Source organism: Azolla caroliniana, unplaced genomic scaffold (assembly GCF_043228905.1).
Source record: "Azolla caroliniana isolate FFs.n. ecotype wild unplaced genomic scaffold, voAzoCaro1.0.p SCAF_17, whole genome shotgun sequence".
Taxonomy (NCBI): Eukaryota; Viridiplantae; Streptophyta; class Polypodiopsida; order Salviniales; family Salviniaceae; genus Azolla; species Azolla caroliniana.
The window spans coordinates 2,512,640-2,532,156 of NW_028230452.1; the positions used below are offsets into that span (position 1 = coordinate 2,512,640).

Sequence of the window (19,517 nt, forward strand, 5' to 3'; positions counted from 1 at the left end):
TACTTTGGACCTCTTTGATTGAGATTAGAAATAATCTAAATGAATAAAAGTATACAATCTTTAGATCTCATCGAATAAGAATAGAAATAAATTATATCAATAAAAAAAATACAATCTTTGTTGTATAAGTAGAAATTCCCTTTGAACCTATATCTATGAGTCTCATATAAATGAGAAGAAAAAGACAAGTTTGAATTGAGAATTATGCTTCACTTCTCCTTTAAATTCATGATAGACATAAGCCTAGATAAAATTAACATTTGGTGTGAGTTTCTACTTAAAACATAAACATTATTGTTTTCTTTCTCCTCACACCAAGTATTATAGGCATAAGCTTATGGTTCAATTCTAAAACTAAATTGACGGGGTTAAGGATAGAATAGTTGCCACAAAATGTGAATTCTTTTTGGAGGATTTGGATTATGGAAAGGAGACCAATATCTAGATTAACTTGGGATCCTAGAGAACTATATTGGAAGGTGTGGATTTAAGATAATATTAAATATGTGCCCTTTTTTCAATATTCAATGAAGATTGGTAGGAAAATATTAGGTGCTAGATCATGGAAAGAACCAACAACAAATGTCTTTTGGAGACAAAATGGGTCTTCTCCACAACATCTTAAACAATTTTGGAAATGGTTGTGGGGTATAAAAACAAGTAGGAAAATTGTTTATTCCGTTCGTTTTTTGTTCATAAATCTATACCAGTTTGTTACGGGCATGACCATATAATATCCCGTGGTGAGAATTGTCGTAGTATTCTATACACGTGGATAAGTGTGAGGGTTAAACAAAGAGTCTAAAGAAGGGGAGGATTACTTTTAATCCTCGGGATTGAGACAACCCATGAGGCCAAGTGTGAACATGGCTGGGGGCCTTGAGAATTACTATAAATAAGAGGCCTAGCTACCCTCATTGGGGCATGCATTGACTACGTCGAGACTCTGTCCGTGAGTGGAACGACTCTTGTAGCAAGCGCGCTATCGTCCAGGTACGACTCGACGCCAAGGCGGTGGTATGGGACGCCGATCGAGGCTCGAGTCCGTCTCGATCCCTTCGCTCGGGGGTGGTCGGGTGGATCGGCACCCTTCTTTCTCTCTTTTCTCTCTATTCTTTCTAGATCTATCATTGATATATCCTTATTTTATGCTTACTTTAGTACCTAATCTCTAATACAGTTAATATGTAGCAAAAAGGGAATGTAGACAAGATGTGCACTTTCTGTACGGATCTAGTAGAGATTGATAAGCATTGTTGGTGGAGTTGTGGTTTTGCTATGGAAATATGGAAACGAATCCTCACATAATTAATACCAGTATATCCTCAAGCATTGTATACATGGGGTACAAGATAAACCAATGGTATATGAACAAGAGGAGTTTGCAAATGTTATTGCGATGAGACATGGTTTGATGTAAAAAACATTGATACATTTGAATGCCCATATAGAGATTGATAAACCTCAAATATGGCAATTGGTAAGTAGTATTACAATTTGGTATATTTGGAAGGCTCGATGTTTGAAGGTATTTCAAAATGTGACTGAAAGACCTGCCCAAATAATTCTTGGGATTTGGACAAAGATTGTGCATAATCTCAATGGTTTGATGGATAGTATAAAAAGGTAATACGCAACAAGCGGGCTCAAACGATTAGAATTTCATGCCATATGGGACATACATATATTTTATAGACGGATTTATGATAAGGTGGAGTAGTTCTACTCTACACCAAAGTATTTATTTAAGCCAACAGTTAGAATGTAGGAAAAAAGGGGTTTTGTGGAATTCTTGTATGTATAGCCTTAGGACGTTTTTTAATACTAATGTAGCATCTTTTTTTTTGGAAAAAAGAAGAAGAAGAAAGGATAGAATAGTTGGGAAACTAATTGTCCTAAGGACTTAAACAAACCCATAAGGACATATAACACACGACAATATGGTGTCGTCTAGGAGACCTAGGCATGAGGCAATATGTTGAGGGGGATAACTAACTCCTTTAGTTGGGCATCTTGAGACATTATCAAGACTCTATTGGTGAGGCTAAGCTCCTTTTTCAAACCCATAGTTCAACTATATTTGATGGTATAAGGAACTGATGGTATTTTATGTTCGTCTTATGTCCTTTGCTCGAGGGTGATCGGTGTGTCAAGCGCTCTTAATCCAATTTGTTTACTTAATATCTTATTATTTTGTTCATCATTAATTCAATTTGTAATATTTTGCACTAGAGTTGTACTAATGATTTTCTCTCTCTTTTGTTGTCTATTTTTGGCGATTATTGAGATTGTTGGTAGACCCAAGAACAAATGAGCAAAAAATCAATATTCCTTTTTCTTTATTTTCTTTAATCTTGAGATATTATTAGTTTGGTAATTATTCAACAATAGTTTAATAATCAACATTTTCTTAAGATATCAATAAAATGTTTGATATCTCAAGATTTTAATACTTCTTTCAAAATTAACATTCAAATCGATCGATATATTAGTTGTGTGTGTTTTAAATTATTTAGAGGTGTAATATTTTTTACTTGATTTGAGGCATGACCTATGCTTATAATATTAGGCTACTTAGGGTCAAGCGATGCTTGAGTCCAATACCTCATCAATAATAACCCTAGTGTCAACCACAAGTCCATTCAACATGTTATATTATTCATTAAGTATATATTAATGAGAAGAAAATATTTTAATATCATTCAAAATGCTCTAAACGAATATTGGCAACCATATGTGTGTTGTCTACATATGCACATATACATTTTGCTTTTGTGCAACTTGGGATTTTTAGAGCAATATAGGATATTTTATTTTATTTTCATCAATACAACTTGTGAATAATTTTACAACGGACTGACACACATGTTTAAGCCTGGAAAAGCCGCCATGGATCACTAAGATATGGATCAGGGAAAGACATTGAATGTTAAGTTACTCCCATGGTTTTAAAAACATCAATTGCTAACACAATCACTTAAGCTTGAACATCATCCACAAATGTAGAGACGATTGGAGTTCACATACACATATTACTGTGTGCTAATGACTTTATGTTGATCTCCAATTCTCTGGAGGTACTACAAGACGTTTAAATGCTTTAAAATCATTTTGTATGGACAAAGGTTTGTCAATACCTTAATGAAACTAACATGATGGTGTTTAACACCACCCAAACATGGGTAACAAGATCAGAACCAAAATTCTTCTTGGGTGAGGAAAGGCTACGTACCCACAATCATGCACATACTTAGGAGAAACATTCTCACTGCCTTTATTCTCCGTATTGGAGGTTGCTTGTGCTAGACTTTCTTGTGTTCATCGGTGCTCTTGAGAGACAATGTGCATGCATATTGTTCGACAGAACCTAAACTAAGTAGTGGTTATTTGATACCCTTATGACATTGAATCTCTTCTATGGAGTAGAAACTTGGGGACCAAGTCTTCACAAGGTAATTGATTCCATAGATTTGAAAGAATTCGTAGAAGAATGAACAACAATTGTCAAGGAGCAGGTCAAAGCAACAATGGTGTGCCTTCAAACGCTTGTCATTGAATATGTGGCCTGCAATTACATTGAGTGCTTCCACTCCCTTTTGCAACATGGATGATGGGAGTATGTAATCCACATGTCATATGCATTTAATTAGAGAATATGCAACTGACTTATCATATGCATTGAATGACAAAATATTCTCCATCTCACTCCCTTCAATGTTGGCTCATAGGATTGCCATTACCACAACAACTTTTGTTGTTTTTGTTTCATTTGTATCCAAGTCACTATTCCAAAATCACTCTATAACATCTTGTAAGAGGAAAAATATGGGAAGATTTTAAGGACGATTAATTATTATGTCTGTTGCTTTGTTGACTCCCTTCCATTGTCTTCTATCTAAATAAGGACATCAATTATTGTCGAGTGTTCTCTGGTAGATATGATATGTTTCTACCAATTTATTATCTAACTACTGCATGATTAAATATTCTGTAAGGAACTAAATACTAAGATATGTGTGTGATTAAGCTATCTAGCGTGTTGAGCAGTGCTTGACTATGTATCCTCAATCCTGGTAACCTTTGGCCGATCACCTCACCTATGTATGAAACTAAATGGAAACCAGAAGGTGGGGAGACTTTTATTCCCGATCAGTTCATGATCAGCTTCATTCGCTAAGTAGCCGAGCTGGTTAGTGTTACCCAATCACTGGCCACAAATGACTCTTGATAACCAAGTGGGAACCTGATGGCCATCCAAGGATGGCCTAAGAGAGAGAGAGAGAGAGAAAGACTATTAAAGGCCAAAATCAGTCTACAAGACAATATCAGATGGACAAAAGTTGTCTTCTGTCTGTTTGCGAGGAGGAAATGGTATGATAAAAACAGTGTAAGAATAATAGGAATTGAAAGTGAGATGCTTACATGATCTCCTCGTACATACAAGTATGATGATGATGTGTACCAGCTTCCAAATAATGTCTAAGATGCTTTTTTAAGGTAAAATACCCGGCTCAAATATAGCTAGCTTCCTTCTATAGCAATCGAAGGGTGTGGAATGAGATACTCTGGTGGGTCCGGTGTCAAGGCTCTTTGAATGAGTTTCATAAAGGTTTAATACCAACTTGGTTGCCTTCTTATGTGCAACATGGGACAATCTCTGTCTGATCTCCTCGATCTATCTACAATAGAGTCTTGGGGCACTCTCTGTTCTGAGGCTGATGTTCATCATTGCAGGGTGATCCCTCCAAAACATTTTATTTGTAGTTCAGTGTTGTTTTTTTAGTCTCAAATATGTACTCCACAACACTCTCCATGTCAATTACTTCAATTGGAATTTACCCAATCTCAAGCAATAGGAGAATTTGTGGGTTTCACTAGTTTTCCTTTGACGAAACGAAGAAAGTATTGTTGGACATTTTAAAACTCTTTGAAAATAAGCTTCAAGAATTCTTACAATAGATGGTTTATCCTAGTTGAGAGCCTTAATAAGCATACCCTTTGTTTTGGAGATATTGGCATTCAACCCATTACTAGGAGATGGATAGATACATTTTTTATTGTCCTTAGAGGTCAAGCAAGAGCCATCACAGAGATGAAATTAAATTATATGTCTAATCACCATGTGGATAAGGGCCAAAAATGTCCTATGGGAGTGAGCTAGATTTTAGGCAAAATATTCCAAATAGAAACCACATAAACAGGAGAAAGTTTACAGCCTCTAGATAAGGAAAAACGGCGTTTCGACATGATTTCAGCTTATATATTACTTGTATAGGAGTGCTCAAAGTGGCAAATAAATCCACACATCTTAAAGAGGTAAATACATAAACACATAAATGTTCTTTGATGGCTATTGAAGGCCAAAATCATCTTATGAGAAAAAACAGGTCTACATTCGATGATTATCAGGAATGGCAAAGCAAAGTGAGATGCTTGCATATATACAGATATGGGGAGAGAGAGAGAGAGATTATATTATTGTCTTCGAAGTATTACATTTCACGTGATACATGTGAAAGTGAGTAGCGATTCTCGATGTTCAAGAACTTTACTAATGAATGTTGCAATCAAGAGTGCACAATATGGTTGTAAGAGAAATTTGTGCAAGGATTGGGCTCGATCGAAGAGATGTGGAAAGCATGATTGAATATGATCAAAGGCAAAGCCTTGTATCAAAGTGTGATACTCAAACTCTCAAACTTGTTTAGGGCAAAGTGTGCATAGCCGGCCACTCTCATCACTTGTGCCCCAACGCCTTGTCTCACATCACAATGCATGTGAGCTAAGTCACATGGAAGCAATGGTTCAAATGGCAGATAACGGGGTGGGCTCTAACATGTATCGATGAACGACTATATTTTAAACTCACACATGTCATTGGAATATTTCAAGCTTGTTACTCAGTTTCTGCAGTTGTCTATTAGGCAATACTTGGCTAATAGACATATAAATTGGTAGAAACATATAATATCTACCAGAGAACACTCGACAATAATTAATTCCTTATTTACATAAAAGACAATGGGAGGGAGTCAACAAAGCAACAAACATAATAATTAATCTTCCTTAAAATCTTGCATATTTTTTCCTCTTACTAGATGTTATAGAGTGATTTTGGAATAGTGACTTGGATACAAATGAAACAAAAACAACAAAAGTTGATGTGGTAATGGCAATCCTATGAGTCAACATTAAAGGGAGTGAGATAGAGAATATTCTGTCATTCAATGCATATGATAAGTCAGTTGCATATTCTCTAATTAAATGCATATGACATGTCGATTACATACTCCCATATTGCAAAAGGGAGTGGAAGCACTCAATGTAATTGCGGGCCTCATATTCAATGACAAGCGGTTGAAGGCACACCATTGCTGGTTTGAGTTGTTCCTTGACAATTGTTGTTCGTCTTCTACGAATTCATTCAAATCTATGGAATCAATTACCTTGTGAAGTCTTGGTCCCCGAGTTTCTACTCCATAGAAGAGATTCAATGTCACAAGGGTATCAAATAGCCACTATTTAGTTTAGGTTCTAGGAATAATATGCGTGCACATTGTCTCTCAAAGAGCACCAAAGGATGTATATCCACAAGAAAGTCGAGCACAAGCAACCTCCAACACAGAGAATATAGGTAGTGAGGATGTTTCTCCTAAGTATGTGCAAGATTGTGGGTATGTAACCTTTCCTCTCCAAAGAAGAATTTTGGTTCTGATCTTGTTACCCATGTTTGGGTGATGTTAAACACCATCATGTTAGTTTCATTAGGATATTGACAACTTCCAAAGCATTGGTCGTATGATTGTCCCATTGACCTCCAACCAAGAAAAGAGCCATCGTGGGGTTGGATCTACAATCTATCACCAAATGAGCTTGAGGTTCTTCAAGAATACATCGAGGAGAATCTTGCATATGGATTTATTTGACATTCAAAGTCTCCAGTTGGTGCTCATATATTTTTTGTGAAGAAATAGGATGGCTCGCTTCGTTTGGTCATGGACTATTAAGGATTAAATAAAGTCACCATAAGAAATAGGTATGCAATATCTTTAATCTCCAATCTTTTAGAGCGCATTGGTGGGGCAAAGCATTTTACAAAAACCGATTTAAGGGGCGCATATAATCTTGTTCAAATTCGACCGAGTGATGAGTGGAAAACCGCATTTCGCACTCGGTATGGTCACTTCAAGTATACAATCATGCCTTTTGGGTTCACCAATGCACCTGCAGTTTTTCAACCTATGACAAATGACATTTTTCGGGATTTTTTGGATATCTTTCTCATAATCTATTTAGATAATATGTTGATTTACTATAAAACACAATAGGAGCATGACATACATGTCCAAAAAGTACTTGAACGCTTAAGAAAGTATTAGTCTTTATGCCAAACTTGAGAAGTTCAGTTTTGATAGCAAACAAGTAGAATTCTTGGATTATACTATTTCATCTAAGGGTATCTTTATGGATCCAACAAAAGTCAAAACAATATTGAAATGATAAAAGTTACTTTTTATAATATCTTGATTATTATGAAAACTCTAGAACATTCTAGAATATCCTAGAACATCTTAGAATATTCTAGGTCTAGAACATTATAGAAATCTCTAGGCTATTCTATGGGAACCTATAAATATAGACATACAAGTCTTCTTAAACCAATTTGAATAAACAACAATCTTAAGCTCTCATTGCCTATCTTGTATCCATTCTCTTTTTATCTTAATACACCCATTCTTCTCTTATCATTTCATTCCTTTCTTCTTGTGTTCTCTTATATCAAATTTCCATCACTCTTATCTTTTATTATCGGTCCCGACAGAAACTTATGAATTAAAAACATTAAAACTTCAAACTCAACGAGTTACATCGGGCTTAAAACTTAGACCTTAAAACAATAAATCAACTTAATACTTAATACTTCAAAAAATACACAAACTGAAAACTTAACTATTAACAATTTCCCCAACACAAAATGTTATGTACATCAAAGATTGACAAAACCAAAGTTCTAAACAAACATGACGAAAACTAATGCCATGATTATGGCTCATGTGGTTTGTTTAAAATGTGGAGTTGATTGCCCAATAGTTGTTTATTGACAATCACTCACACATTTCTAACATCCATTGAGCTTGAAGCATTGATATAAATGGTTGCATGGATGAAGATATGCATTCACTGGGCAAGTAAGGTTGGACATGAGCCACCTTCCCAACATCTTGGAGTGCATAGGCATCTTGCCTCATCAAAGACCAATCAACTTCTAACATGTCACTCCCGATTTTTAACATATTTTCCATGTTATGGACCTCCTTTGGTATTATAAAGAACCTATAGCTAACAAGTTCCAATGGACTAGCCTTGGACTTATAATATGCTTCCTTATGCATGCTCATCCATGCCACATGCCTTGCACACCCAACATCAAATAAGTCATCTTTGCAACAACTTATGACATTTGGGTGCGTCGGCAAATGGTACACATCCAATCTACTACCTGATACATGACCACTATGAGTTCCATATATTGAAATGGTCATCGTCGGACAATGAGGTGATAAAATCAAGGTCATGGGGATTCATCCTAGCTTGATAGTAGGCTATGCTTATTTTCTGATAAAGATGTGATTAATTGGAGTGTAAAATGTCAATATCTTGTGTTCACAATGTGATTAGTCACTGATCAAAACGAGAGCGAGTGATTGTATAACTCTGTGATTACAACGAGTAATCCCAAGCTAGAGTCACAGGTTAATAGGACTGTTAATTTTGCTGTCGACGATCGCGATTGGGCGACCTCATGATTAAGTTGGGCGACCTGATTATTAAGTTCTCCCAACTTAAAAATGAGGTAGCCCAACTTAATCACAAGTCAGTCATTATCTGGTACAAGACAGCATATACATATATACTATATATATATATATAGTAGGAACTTAGCAGTAGTGATTTCTTAGAAGTTCCTCAGGTTCCTTCTTTAGATGCTGTGGTTGCGGCTGCTGCAGCCAAATCCTTCCGTGGAGAGTCTTGGGCTGGCTTCCCTCTGCAGCAGCAGGGGAAGCTCAAGTTATAGCTATATCGGGCAGTTATGGAAGAAGCTGCTCCCGTTTGCCCCCAGTGGCTCCACCATTGCAAGCCACCTGCGGCATCACAGTGGTACCACCATTGGGATCCAACTCCCGGCAGAATCTGGAAGCATAGCTCCTGCTCATCTACCATCCCACAGGGTATCCTCCACCACCCACGAATGCTCCTCGTGGAATTCACTCATCATAGGTTATCATAAGCTGGGTCAATCGAGACATGTTCTTTCTGTGTACCACGAGATGCAGGAGGATGGCTCTGCTCAGCTTTCTGGGTATGCCCTTGTGGCATTGTTGAAAGCTTGCGCTTTGCTGAAAGACCTAGAGCAAGGCATGGAATTACATCACATATTATTGGAAAGAGGATTGGATAGAAGAAACATTTTCATCGATAGCTCCTTGGTAGATATGTATGCAAAATGTGGCGCCTTTGTGAAAGCAGAGCTACTGTTTCATGAGCTTCCTGAACATGATGTAGTGTTATGGAATACATTGATTTCTGGATATGCTGAACATGGGCGTACTAAGGATGCACTACGATGCTTTACAGAGATGCTGCACACAGGCATCTCTTGGAATGCAGTTACATTTATTTGTATCTTGAAAGCATGTGGAAATGTAGCAGACAATGTCAAGGGCAATCAAATACATGCGTACATCGTTAGAAAAGGATTAGAGCATGACTGCGAAGTTGGCAATGCCTTGGTGGATATGTATGCTAAATGCGGCATGCTCCTAACGGCAGAACGAGTGCTGCACAAGCTTCCCTTTCGAGATGTAGTTTCTTGGAATACACTTTTGGCAAGATATGTCGAACAAGGTTATGGGCGAAAGACTCTCGATCACTTTGAGAAGATGCAACAAGAAAGGATATCTTTGAATTCCATTACATCAGTTTGCATCTTGAAAGCTTGCAGCAGTGAAGGGGATATCATTAGTGGCCATGCAATACATGCTGAGATTACTAAAAAGGGTTTTGAAGGAAATCTTCTCGTTTGTAGCACCTTGATTGACATGTATTCCAAATTTGGCTTACTCAGAACAGCAAGAGGATTGTTTGATAAACTTAAGGTTCGAGATATTGTGTCATGGACTACACTATTGTCAGGATATGCTGAATATGGCTATAGCAAGGAGGCTTTAGAATGTCTCAAACAGATGCAGAACGAGGGCATCTTTCTTAATGAAATTACCTTTGTATGGATCTTGAAAGCATGTTGCAACTCGAGAGATGCAATAATGGGCCAAGAAAGTCATGCCAACATCACTAAAATGGGCCTGGAAAGAGAAGTTTTGATTGGAAACACTCTCGTTGATCTCTATGCCAAATGTGGCTTATTTGACATGGCACAGGAAACATTTCATAATCTGCCATCTCAAGACACAGTGACTTGGAATGCACTAATCTCAGGATATGCAGAACATGGATACAGTGACCAAGCACTCAGGTGTCATGAAAAAGCACTCCATGAAGGTGTTTACATGAATGCCATCACTTATTTTTCTGTGCTAAAATCCTGTGCTAACTTGGAAGCCATTGCAAAGGGCAAAGAAATACATGCTGAAATTGCTACAAAGGGATTAGAAATAGAAAAGTTTACTGCGAACATGCTGATTAATATGTATGCAAAATGTGGGTTACTTGCAGAAGCACAACAGATCTTTGATACTCTTCCATGCCGTGATATTAACTCATGGAACATGGTTATCGAAGGTTATGGTAATCATGCCTATTATAAAGAGGCACTTGATTGTTTTGTACATATGCATAATGAGGGCTGCTCACCAAATACATGTACACTTATTTATAGTCTGAGAAATTCCATTCGTATGGGGTGTGTTAACAAGGGAAAAGAAATACATTCGGATATCATTAAAATGGGATTAGAAGGGGAGACTCTTGTTGCCAACACCTTAGTTGATATGTATGGCAAAAATGGACTTTCTGCAGCAGCATGGAAAGTTCATAACAGCCATCCAATTCGTAATGTGGTTTCTTGGACTGCATTATTAGCAGGGTTTGTAGAACATAAACGTGGAGAAGATGCACTTCATTGTTTCGAAGCAATGCAACATGATAGTGTATCGTCAAACGCTGTCACACTTGTTTGCCTGTTAAAAGCTTGTGGCATGACACAAGCAAGATCTAGTGGTCAAGAAATGCATGCAGAGGTTGCTCGAAAAGGACTTGAAAATGACCTTGTCATTGGAAATACCTTGGTTGATATGTATGCAAAATGTGGTTTGCTTGACACATCGCAGGACATGTTTGACAGGCTCCCCATCCATGACATCGTCTCTTGGAATGTGCTACTTTCTGGGTATGCAGACAATGCATGCGATGAAGAGGTCCTAATTTGCATAGAGCAGTTGCAGCATGAAGGCATCCATCCAAATACTGTGACTTATGTTAGCAGCCTAAAATCCTGTGGTAATATTGGTGCAGCTCTTAAGGGTCAAGAGTTGCATTCAGCAATAGTCAAGAAAGGACTAGAAAGAGATCGTGTCATTGCCAATACTTTGATTGATATGTATGCAAAATGTGGCTTGCTTATAGAATCACAGAATGTGTTTGAAGTATTTCAAGATCGGGATCAGATCTCGTGGAACGCTCTGATTGCAGGATGTGCCCAGCTGGGGGAAATTGAAAAAGTTTTCTTTTTATTTAATATCATGCGGGAAGATGTCGAGCCAAATCTAGTGACGTTTCTCAGCATTCTGAACACATGTAGTCATGCAGGTCTAGTAGATATTGGCCAAATATTCTTTGGAGCGATCAGCAATTTGTATGGTTTTGTTCAAACGCTGGAGCATTTCACTTGCATGATTGATCTCCTTGGACGTGCGGGTCATATAGATAAAGCATTAGCAATGATCAGGCGGATGCCATTGCATCCTGGTATTGTGTCATGGCATGCTGTTTTAGGAGCCTGCCGGAAATGGGGCACTATAGAGCTCGGAATAGATGCCTTCCATCATGCAATGGGAGTGGATGAGAATAGCACAGCTGCACATTTATGCATGATTAATATTTTTGCAGATACGACCACACAAAAGGAAATTAGAAGTTGAGCATTAGGGAGCCGTTACCTATTCTGGTCATTATGACAACTGTAATGGTACACATTTCAAGATGGACCAAAATGGTGATTCTCTATGCTGATGAGAGGAAGCCAAACAAAGGAAGGAGATGGAAATGGGAGCCCGAGATAGAAAGGTGCAAATGACAAATCCTTGTGACTATGACTGGGTATTGGATGTGCTTGCCACACTCATGAGCTGGTAAGTTAAATGTTAATAAACCTTTTGTCATTCTTTGGTAACACAACATTGAGAAATTTGAGATAATTTTATGTGCAGACTTATGATCTAGCTTCATGGAAGGTGGACAGATGACGACAATGGCAGAACTGCTAGTTTGAAGAGCGCTCTGGATTAATTATCCAGAGGAATTCTATCCCTGGGTCAAGATTCTTGTCATAAATTAGGTAAGCACACTTTACATAATTGTTTTGCAAAAGCTTATTGTAGAATAATTATACCCTCGATTCATTTTTTAGAAGGGCAAAAGGTGAAGCTGCCCCTCTTATACTAAGCTCAAAGAATAATATAGTTTTTATTTGCAATTTAATGATAAAAAATGTATTATTTCAAAGGAAAATGACTCCAAAATTACTATGAACAACTTGGTTAGATTTGTTTGATTACCAATACAAGTTTTATATGTCTGATTGGTTAATTATTGGTCTTTGAAAAGCCTGCTCAATGTGAGCAACTGTAACATAGTTAGTTTGCTTAATGAACTTGAACTACACATTATCAATTTGGTTAAATCATTATCTAATTACTTTCAATAACACCACTAAATTCCAAACTCCTAAAAGGAGAAGAAAACACCGCCAGAAAATACACACAATCATTAAGAAACATAAGACTGATAAAGAAGTATGTAGACGAAGATGTTTACCTGATTTAACTAAAGATGTTTACCTGCTTTAACTACGAAACATATTCATTTTCTTTTTGGTTATCGCATATTAATCAGATTCAATATTGCCACAGATGCAGCGAACCTTTGGCATCTGGGCTCGAATTGTAGAACCTGTATCCTTGGAGCAATCTTTTTCCAGATTAATGCAGTCATTTTCCATACTGTATGTTTATTTTCTTTCAGTAAGGGGAATTCACGGGACATACCCAGTGGTGAGATTTCTTGCAACAGTTGATAGCAAGTGTGAGCTCATTCTTGTAGCTTAACAGCACGCACTCAGGAAGGGTTTGAGAATTAAGAAATCCTCCGTTGGGCAGACTGACTTGATACTATACGAGTAGTTTCGGTAGTTCACAATGTGGTGCTGGCCTCTCTATTAATGGATGTAGTGTATACACTTCATCGCCTATACCTTAAGGTCTACGTGGACCATCCACCAACACACCAGCAAGATGTAGTGAAAAGGTTGCAGAAATTGTTTATGGATTGTATATACCTGGAGAACATGGAATTATAGAATTTCTTGTTCCCCAGAGGGTTAGATTCTATGCTTTTGGCAGACTGACTTGATACAATACAGGTAGTTCTGATTGATCGCAATGTGGCATTCTGTCAATGGGTGTAGTGTTTGCACTTCATTGACTATACCTGAACCACCATCTTTTAATCTCCCAAATCAACAATATGCAGTCAATAGGTTGCATAAATTGTTGTCTGGATTTTAGATACCTGGGGAGCGTGGTGTTGTAGAATATCCAATTCTCCAAGAGTGTTAGATTCCATGCTCTGTTTGTGTAAACAACCATGCCACAGTTGTAATATCCAGATAGGAAACAAGTACTGGATTCAGATAAAATTGAGTTAAGAGTAGGAGTGTTTAATTCGTTTCCATGAGAATTATGAAAATGTCCTTTATGCTTAGTTGCATTGCTCAAGCATATCACACATGTATTGGCTACTCAACAAGTTTGAGTTTGAACCCATGATCACAAACCATATGAAAGTGTCCATTTCAATTTCATGAATATCACGAGGGTTCTTTCGTTTAATCATTTGGAGCATACAGAAGATGTCTACATAGATTATCACCATATGAGAAGGTTCATTTCAATTTCATGATTAGAACAAGGTTTTTTTCTTTGATCACCTAGATTACCCATAGAAGATGTCTATACAGATAATCACTGAATGTAAATGTCCATTTCAATCTCATAAATAGGACAAGGTTTCTTTATTTTGATCATCCCAATCACCATAGAAGATGTCTGCTTTCTTTTGATGATCTCAAGGTGAGTGATTAATGGAATGAGATTTTTGTACATTCATGATTATTGTCATGACATTGAGGAGCCAGATGGCAGAAACATACATGTGAATGTAATGATACTATTTGTATTGGGCCAGGCCAACTTCAATGGGAGGTGTAAAGTCACTAAATGTGGTCACAAGGAACAACCATTCACGTAATTGATGCATTATTGGGTCATCAATGTGGTTACAAACTTACGAGTGACACATGACCAACCACATAATCAATGCACTGTTAGTATTGACATGTATAGCAAAATGACTAGATTGTATTGGACCAAAGTTAAGTTTAATTGTGGGGAGTGTGTAGTGTCACTTGAACATCAAACATTGGTAGGGTTACAAGAAGTCACAATCGACAAGTAATCCAATTAACTCTAAATAAGTAACTTAAAACATGAAAGCTTTTTTGCCTAATAATTCTGAGACCACACATTTTAATTTTAATCATTGTTCATATTAATTTTAGTTTACCTAAGATTGTGCGTAGAATGCAAGAGTGTGTTGCCTACTCATTAATTAACAATCAAAATTTAAAGGTAATTTCTCCACATGGGAATGTGAAGAATATGGGCATACAACTTTCACTAATGGCACACTCAAACTAGCCTATCACCAGAAGAATCCAAGATTAAGACATCATGAAATACGGGTACATTAGGCACAATGAAATATCAATGACTGTTTAATCTCTCAATCTTCTCACCAATTATGCTTATAAACACACGAGAAGAGCATATTTTAAAATTACAAATGTCATTACTAATTTACAAGTAACATTGACGAGAAGGATTAACCACAAATATTACAAACCCATGTGGCATCATTGACTATATGCAAGGATAAAGATTTTTGGAACAAAATTCTGGAGACTAGTGTTCAAAATATTACTAATGCACTATGAATCATTTGTAACAGTCATTTTAAAGATGTTCCATTGCTTGTTGGATATCTTTCCATAACCTGATTAGATGGTACTTCCAGTGAAATGCTTGCATCTGCATTCATCCTGTCACGAATTTCTCTATACTCTTGGCACAATGCACACTGGTGGCAGCATAAATGGGTTACAAGGTCACCACAAGGAGCATCCTGCAATTAAATGTGCACATTAAGAAACTACTACTTAACCAGTCAAATCAAATACTTTTAAATAGCACAGATGACTAGGTTTCCTACCAGATTTATTTAGCCACTTCTAGGGAACTAGCATCATATATCCCTTGGTAAGATCTTGTACATTGACAAGCTGTAGAATTTCCGATCATTTATAATGTGGGCTTTAGGGACCTGAAATTTCCATTGATTGATTGGCCACCAGATTTATCCAGCACTTCTAGGGAACTAGTGACATATATCCCTTGGTCGTTCATAAGATCTTGTACAGTAACAAACTGTCTTCCTCCCATCTATAATGATGTGGGCTTTAGGGAGGCAAAGTTCCATTGATTGTTATGCTAAGAGAAGTGAAGTTTGAATAACTGGTCTTTAGTACTTCAAGCCCAATAGATGTACTTTATGGACTTTATAAGGATCAAGTGTGTTAGGACAAGGGTCATATATCTATGGCTTCTGGAGGGTGCGTGCTGTCCAGCTATGTGGCACTCACCTATGCTAGGTAGGTAGTCAAACTAAGTGGCCGTACAAGTTGAGAGGGAGAGCCATTGTATTACAACGAACTAATATGTAGAATGCATATTATAATCTTGGAGGTGGGTTCCTTATGATGCATGAAAAACTGTGGCAGTAAGGCCTAAATAAAAGACTTATGCTCACAATTTTGTGGAATTGATGCCACATCAAAAGCAGTGGAAAGTTTTTTATATTGGCCAGACTTACAATGAGATGTTCAAACACTCTTAAGAACAAGCATAATTTGCCAAACAGTTAAATTTAGAGGAAAAAAGTCACTGTAAGATCATTACGAATACATGAAAATCATCTCGTATAGCAGACAAAGCCTTTGTATATAGAACTATTTCAGCACAAATTTTATTACAGAACATACCTCCAAGTTATATTTGGACCGCAGCATCTTCCGGTAGCCACAAGCATAACAGGGGACACAAGAGCCAAGTAGACCCAGAAACGTTCCATGTGTCATGCTACATCCAATTCCTGCAGCAATTCCCCAGAGCAGCACGTGCATAATACAAGGACCTGTCCACGGTCTTCCTTCTAGGACTTCCACATTTCTGCCAAATAATACACAAGGACACCAAAGACCCATGCAACCTGTACTATCACCAATAAAAAAAGTAAATTTCTCTCTCTAAAATACACTTCATCTATGCTCAGATATGCTGAAATGGACAGGATGGCTAAAACACGCAACAGCACAAAGTATTCCTTGAGATTGCAAAGATACTTGAATCAGGACACTATAAAAAGAGGGAAAAGAAATCAGTTGACAGACAATAGTATGATTATGGTGAGATATTGTATAGCTAGACTTCGAGGCAGTAAGTGCTGAGCATCAACTCTGCAAATAGGCAATGGAGCAAGCAGGCTTCCGACCAAAATAAACATTGTGGATTTCAAGCCAGCAGACTTCCGAAGGATAAAATTATGAGAAAAAATGGAAAAACTTGGAGTATTAACATGCAGGAAAATAATGGTGGCCAGGTTTAAGATGAACGATGAAGATAACCAAAGACTTTTCCAGAGAGTTCACAAGCACCATGGAAATGAAACAGGTATTGAACCTTTCATAGTGTTGATTCTGATTTATGTAGACTGTTGAGCTTTTGGCATATTCTAAGCTGAGAATGAAAAAGTTTCTAGATAAGGTCCATGATTTATATGAACATAGTGGCGTAGCAGACAATGTCTCCAAGACCAGAGCCATGGTGCTAAGCACTGTCAAGTTTGAAAGTCAGTGATCATCGGTGTACTATAAAGGAGGCAATTGAAATGGTCCATGGTTTCAAATATATCAGTATTGACATACCTAGTCAACACACTTGACATATGTTTCTAACTACGAAAATGTTTCTAACTATGAATTTGAGAACATATGCCAATTTAGCACACTCCAAAGATGGGAGGTAAGAGGGATAGTTTTTTATGCATGTATGGTGTGAACTCTCCTTTAGGAAATCCGATTTGGAGAGGCAGTAGATACAGAGGAAATTTTTATTCACCCTTTAGGGATTAAGAGGAAAGCCATGTACTCCGTATTGCTTCTCCCAGAAACTCAAATATAGAAAGCAAGGACAATGCCACATGATCGCCTCCCCATGGCCACATGGGAATCAATGCTTACCACAGGGAAACTATGACAGCAAGTGCCTTTAGTCCAGCTGGGCCCAAATCATCCAAAAAGAAAGTGGTATGTTCAAGATTATCTGAATGTGCACATAAGAGGAAAAGAAAGGGAGAAGAGAACAGGGGTTCATGTTTTACTCCACCACGTTGAGAAACCATCAACACAAAATGAGGAACAGCCCAAATTAGATCTAAGTTGGAGTAAAATTGCCACCTCGTTAATAGTTAATATCAGGAAATTTAACAACTAGAGGAAGATATGTGCACACATTGAAAATCGCAACTGGGGATTGGCTGAATATTGAACTGAAATAGAGAATACATTACATGTTTCCTCAGCATGCCAGAAACAGAATTCCAACAATGTTGTACAAGCTTCTGAGGACTCCTAACAAGTACAGAACTATCAACAACGATAGGAGGCTTCTAATCAACCAAAGAATAAATTTCATGGAAGATCCAAATACTGAAATTAAGAAACAAGCTTAGTTTTTCATTTCGGTTTTCTCTTAGTTTTCTATTTTTCTACCATTTTAAGTTCCAACACATACACGGCTGGAGAGGGCTGCTGTGTGACAATTATTGTTCACATGGGTCACGAGCTAAACCTATAAAACGGTCTGTCCGTTCCCACCCTTTTCAAACAGAATAAGGGATTTATTTCTAAACAATACCATGCGAATATAAAGAAATCAACACAATAGAATAAGCAATAACTATGTTTGCACACAACAGGAGATCGCATGGACTTACAGCTTCGCATGTCATCGAAACAGGCACAGACGCCAGAGCCCCATCTCTGAGGGGTACGATGCAACGAAAGAAGATGATCATCCCGCCTCTGATCTGTATCTGTGGGGGAAGACAAGGGAGCATAGTCATCATCTTCGAAATCAAACTGATACCCAATGTGGTCAGATCGTGCGGTAGCCATGGAGCAGATCTGAGGGCTGTTCTGAGAGATCTGAGAGAGATCAAGTCAGAGGAGAGGAGGGGTGCAGGGGAACCCTAGTGGGAGAAGAAGAAGCTCTAATGGCACGGTATTCGTGTGTGTCTGTATATGTAATTTGTAAATATACATACATACATACATATATATGTTACATGTATATATACATATATGTATAGGTATAGGTATATCATATATGTATATGTATATGTATGTGTGTATGGATTCATGTTTTTTTAATGTAAATTTCTACTCTTCAATGTTCATCACGAAGCCGAACGATCGCTCTCTCTCGAAAAATCCATGAAAAGCCGAGAGGAATAATAGGAGATGGGTTATGTTTTAAAGATGGTCTCAACTTCATATCATGTTTGGTGAGACGACAACATGCAAGAAGAGCATTGGAATTGATGAATCCGGGAAGGAAGATGATCAATGCTAGTGACACTTCAATATGACAATGCAAATTTTATGTAATTCAGTTGTGTTGCTGGTTGACCAAAGTTCTCATGGACGAGAGAATGAGAAGTAAATGCAGCCATGGGAATATGGCATCATTTTCACCTTGCAAAACCATAACTTTTGTGTTTTAGGCACAATTGTTTTTAGTTCGTGGACAAAAAACTTGGAGGCCAACATTGTGGCTTTTCCTTTGAGTTGTACATACAAATATAGTATGGTTGTAATATTCGTTGTTGGATCTTTGTTGTCCCCATTTTTCGATGCACTTGATGTATAATAACCGAGTTGGTGCCTTTCTAGTATAGATCTCCTTTAAGTCGATTGGTATAGCTCTAGTCGAGACATCATGTCATGTGGCTTGATGGGTCACGTAGCACAAATTCCAACCAAGGGTGATGTCTTTTAAGATTTTTTTGGGGGTCATTCTGTGGTTTTACACATTGGAGCTTTATAA

General features: G+C 37.5%; 2 protein-coding genes across 3 annotated transcripts; one reads left to right on the plus strand and one right to left on the minus strand.

Moving 5' to 3' along the window:
* Window positions 1–8,953: 8,953 nt before the first annotated feature.
* On the plus strand, window positions 8,954–13,509 carry LOC147852787 (pentatricopeptide repeat-containing protein At3g16610-like). Of its 2 annotated transcripts, XM_087333420.1 has the most exons (4): window positions 8,954–12,368; window positions 12,447–12,574; window positions 13,149–13,190; window positions 13,358–13,509. In XM_087333420.1, exon 1 carries the CDS (start codon window positions 8,985–8,987, stop codon window positions 12,156–12,158), a length of 3,174 nt encoding a protein of 1,057 aa, XP_087189546.1. In that variant the 5' UTR covers window positions 8,954–8,984; the 3' UTR covers window positions 12,159–12,368; window positions 12,447–12,574; window positions 13,149–13,190; window positions 13,358–13,509. The 2 variants fall into 2 exon arrangements, with proteins under 2 accessions (XP_087189546.1, XP_087189545.1); XM_087333419.1 differs by lacking the exon at window positions 13,358–13,509 and having other exon boundaries at window positions 13,149–13,309.
* A 1,585-nt stretch (window positions 13,510–15,094) lies between these two features.
* Window positions 15,095–18,708, minus strand: LOC147852788 (protein PLANT CADMIUM RESISTANCE 10-like). Its single transcript, XM_087333551.1, has 3 exons — window positions 18,406–18,708; window positions 16,394–16,620; window positions 15,095–15,477 (listed from the first exon to the last, which is right to left on the minus strand). The coding sequence occupies exons 1-3, from the start codon at window positions 18,584–18,586 to the stop codon at window positions 15,304–15,306; spliced, it is 582 nt and encodes a 193-aa protein (XP_087189677.1). The 5' UTR covers window positions 18,587–18,708; the 3' UTR covers window positions 15,095–15,303.
* Between the last annotated feature and the right edge of the window lie 809 nt (window positions 18,709–19,517).

Bases quoted from the DNA above. Each gene is read 5' to 3' on its own strand.
- LOC147852788 (XM_087333551.1), bottom strand. From the start codon at position 18,586: ATGGCTACCGCACGATCTGACCACATTGGGTATCAGTTTGATTTCGAA. The intron at 16,621-18,405 runs GTAAGTCCATGC...GTGATAGTACAG, and splicing joins TTTCGATGACATGCGAAGCT to GTTGCATGGGTCTTTGGTGT. The intron at 15,478-16,393 runs GTATGTTCTGTA...ATTTAATTGCAG, and splicing joins GGTCCAAATATAACTTGGAG to GATGCTCCTTGTGGTGACCT.
- LOC147852787 (XM_087333420.1), top strand. From the start codon at position 8,985: ATGCTGTGGTTGCGGCTGCTGCAGCCAAATCCTTCCGTGGAGAGTCTT.